Source organism: Chiloscyllium plagiosum, unplaced genomic scaffold, assembly GCF_037043375.1.
Source record: "Chiloscyllium plagiosum isolate Xiang-an unplaced genomic scaffold, Cpla_swu_hap1 HiC_scaffold_27, whole genome shotgun sequence".
NCBI classification, from domain to species: Eukaryota; Metazoa; Chordata; class Chondrichthyes; order Orectolobiformes; family Hemiscylliidae; genus Chiloscyllium; species Chiloscyllium plagiosum.
Window position 1 is genome coordinate 30600986 of NW_028270165.1, and position 3931 is coordinate 30604916.

General features: G+C 38.0%; 1 protein-coding gene across 1 annotated transcript; it reads left to right on the forward strand.

The window, feature by feature from the left end:
- Positions 1-356: 356 nt before the first annotated feature.
- LOC148143512 (putative G protein-coupled receptor 139) lies at positions 357-2869 on the forward strand. The gene is made up of 2 exons (XM_087975228.1): positions 357-426; positions 1962-2869. Exons 1-2 carry the CDS (start codon positions 357-359, stop codon positions 2867-2869), a joined length of 978 nt encoding a protein of 325 aa, XP_087831354.1.
- The last annotated feature ends 1062 nt before the right edge of the window (positions 2870-3931 follow it).

Genomic DNA, 3931 nt, shown 5'->3' on the forward strand with positions numbered 1-3931 from the left:
TAAGCGTAGTGAATAATGATCAGGGAGAGGAAATGTCGCTGCATATTCCGATAAAACGGAATATTTCAGGTCAGAGATAAGTTGTTGGTAGACAAGAGATTTCATGCAAATCACCCTGGTACACATTTACAAGGGTGTGTTTCGTTTTGTTTTAATTCAAGGTGATAACACCTAAAATTTCGATTCCATCTAAATTGAAGACGGTTAGGGCAGAAGTATCTCTAATCTGGTCTCTCATTTACAGCAAATATTGTTAAACCCCAAGGCATCTCATTATGTCCCGAGAGCCTGTCATCAGGTACAAATCTGACTATCATCCATTGCAGTGCCAAACGAAACCGTAGCTTGAGACTGAAATGCATGGATTACCGAAAGGGCTCGTGTTTGCTATTTACTATCCAATCCTCGCAGCTGTTGGGGTTCCAGGTAAAGGATATCTTTTACTTATGAAATAAGAATGATTTTTAATGCCTTCTTTACTTTTCTGACCTCCGTTTACCACTTCTTGCACTTAGCAACACTGCACTCTCAGAGAACTCATCGTCTTTTCGGACTCAGCCTGGTAACTGGTTCAATTCAGTGTGATTGTCTTTTCAGGTTATGCAATGGTGAGGGGGTCAATTATGTCAGTTAGATTTTGGTTAATTCTTCCACTGGTGGAGATTACCTTGAAGCGCCCTTCATCTGAAACTCAGAGACAAACTGACCTTCAGTTTAAACCATCCGAAGTAATCAGCCTCTGAGACAGATGGTCTATTAAGAGTATGGCAGCATTACCTTAGTTTGATTAGAATGTCTCCTCTTTCTTTTAAGAGTATAAATTATGTATGTTTACTAAGGCATTATTTTCAATGATTTTCTATCTTATTTTCTACATGTTAACACTGCCATTTCTTCTTTCCAATTGCATAGCTTCTTTACATTGTTAGAACACTTCCATTTTCCTTGAATAACACCATTCCTCCCTTTTTTTGGTTTATAGGTTTTTGTCAAAAAATACTGTTCTGTAGTCTTCCTAACGCCATTACTGCAATCTAATTATCTCACTGGGATTACCACTGAAATTGCACTTCAATTGTTTTGAGCAGTGTAATTGTAATTTAGTTATTACATTATAGAAATATCATTGTTTTTATCTGCACAGTATCGGAGGTATCTCAAATTTAACATGATGTATGACTTGTTGTTTCTGAAGGAATATTAACAGCAGGTTCTTAACAGTCCAGTTACATTGTATATTCTTCTCTTATTTCCCACATTTTCCATTTATTGGTTTCACACAAATGCAAAACACGGGGCAATGCAATACTCAGTCAGTATTGAAGACTTGCAATAGGATTAGAAGCCAAAATCATTAGGTTCAAAAGAGACAACATTACCAATCGAGCTATAAATAGACTTTGTCCATTCTTGATGTCTGTAAGAAAACGTTGTTGCCTTACTTTAGGGTTATTGCCAACTACAATCCCAGATCTCTTTCCATTCAGAGACGAGTTTTCTTTTAATTTTAGGAGATCTCTTCCTGGATTTCTTTAACGTGGAACTCCAGGATATCTTTATATTACCTGTCATCTGTATATTTCTGGCCATGTCTTTGTCAGTTATAATATTACTGTTTCTTCAATTTGCCAATGCTTCAGATGACGTTTGCTTCTGTACTTTTAAAATTTTCTACGAGCAAAATAAAATGAAAATCCCTGCAACTGAATTATAACGAAATAATGACAACGTTTACTGTAAAGAATATATCCTTATTGCCATTCTACATAATACTGAGAGTTAGCTGCCAATTGGAGGTTATTTGTCTTCAGTTGAATGGAAATATTTTCAGTCCAAACTCTGGATTCTTCTTTATCTTTGTAATTGCTTCTAAGACGATGAGCAGTACGATTTTGTCTTTATTTGGCTATGTCCACATTTGTTGATATCATGTATTCACTCTTTCTCTCTTTTTTTCATAGCTAACATTTCAGTGGTTGTTATCCTGTCACGGGAAAGATGCGGTCTTTCCAAGTGCATTGTGTATTATCTGCTATCCATGGCGGTGACGGATGTCCTCGTAATTTTTACAGCTGTGATATTAAATCGAATTGTAGGTATTTACTTACCAATGGCTTTACTCTACAAGACCCCAATCTGTAGTGCTTGTCTTATGTTAATTTATGGAATCAGAGATTCTTCTGTCTGGGTAACTGTCACTTTCACCTTTGATCGGTTCATTGCCATTTGTTGCCAGAAGCTGAAAATAAAATATTGCACTGAGAAAGTTGCGACTCTGGTTATAGCAACTACCTGCACTCTGAGCTGCATCAGAAACATTCCATTATACTTTGCTTATGGGCCATCCTTTATCATTAACAATGTACCTTGGTATTGCATCCTCAAACCAATATATTATACGTCACCCTGTTGGATTGCTTTTGACTGGATAATCGTAATTTCAAACCCTTGTCTTCCATTCATTCTGATTTTGCTGCTCAATGTGCTCACTGTCAGGCACATTGTATTGGCCAGTAGAGCCCGCAGGAGACTGCGGATCCGAAGCAATGGAGAGAGTCACAGTGACCCAGAGTTGGAAAAACGGAGGAAGTCTATTGTTTTACTCTTCGCCATCTCAGGCAGTTTCCTGCTGTCATATTTGTTGGTTCTCCTTACCTTCCTCTATGTTCAAATTGCGAATGTGACTTATTTCTCAGGATCAAATTACAATGAGTCAAACTTCATTCTTGATGAAGGTGGGACTATGCTTCAGCTTTTGAGTTCCTGCATCAACCCATTTATTTATGCCGGGACGCAGAGTAAATTCAGACAGCAGCTGAAGAAATGCGTGAAATTCCCCTTGACACTCGTGTTTAAAAGATTTAAATAGTGATCATATGATCATGACATAAATCGCAGTAAAATGCAATTTGGGTTCAACATTATTCTCACACATTGCTCTTTATGTTCATTTGTACTTGTCAATTTGGTTAGTCTTCGCTGATGAATTCTCCTGCATCACCTTCTGTAATGTGATTGGCAGACCCCAGAGATATACCTGTAATTCTTCGTTCAAACGTATGGCATTAAAGGGGCAACGTGTGATAAAAGATGGAAAATCTGGTGCAAAACAATATATGTCTACTCTGACCATTGCAATATTGCATATAATCTCACGTTAAAATAATATGGTGATCTGACATATGAGAATTGCATGAAACAGAATATTATGGCGATTCTCAAGAGTTCACAGTGCAACTGAGTGTCATTGAGGCAGTTCTTAATAACCCATAAAACAACACTTAGGTTGCTGGCAACATTGGTTCTTAATTGCTTTCCTAACTAAATTCTAATATTTTCCTGAAAGAAAGAGAGAGTTTACCAATTATTCTGCTGTTCCATAACGTTTCAAACGACTTAATTTCCTGAGAACCTGATCAATCACAGAAGATAATATCAGTAACAAAGAACCCACTAAAAGACAGGTTCGTTGTGAAATCGATGTAATCAGTCTGGTAATATGTGCAGCTGGCACTGAGGGGAAGAAATTGACTATGAGAGCCGCTGGATTGTCCATACAATCTAACTTAGTTCACTGATGCTCTTCAGGGAAGGGAACCAATCACCTTTTGCAAAGAGGAGATAGAGAAGCAGGATTCACTATGTCTGTAACAGGACCAGAGGTGTACCAGAGTCTCCACATTTCTCACATTCACCACGTCGAAGGGAAAGCATTGCTGGTACATGTCAACATCAGAACTTCAGTCACATGACAATCTGACTTGTCTTCATCCCGTATTGAAAAGTAGAAACTTAGAATCTACCAGCTAGCTTTACTCAGCGCTGCACAGATTGTGACAGTCCAATGTTAGTCTCTGTGGAGCCGGAGAGGGTAGTTGAGGAAGTAATCTCTTGATCTGAGCTGGACTCCTGGAGAGGAATTAAGTAAAGT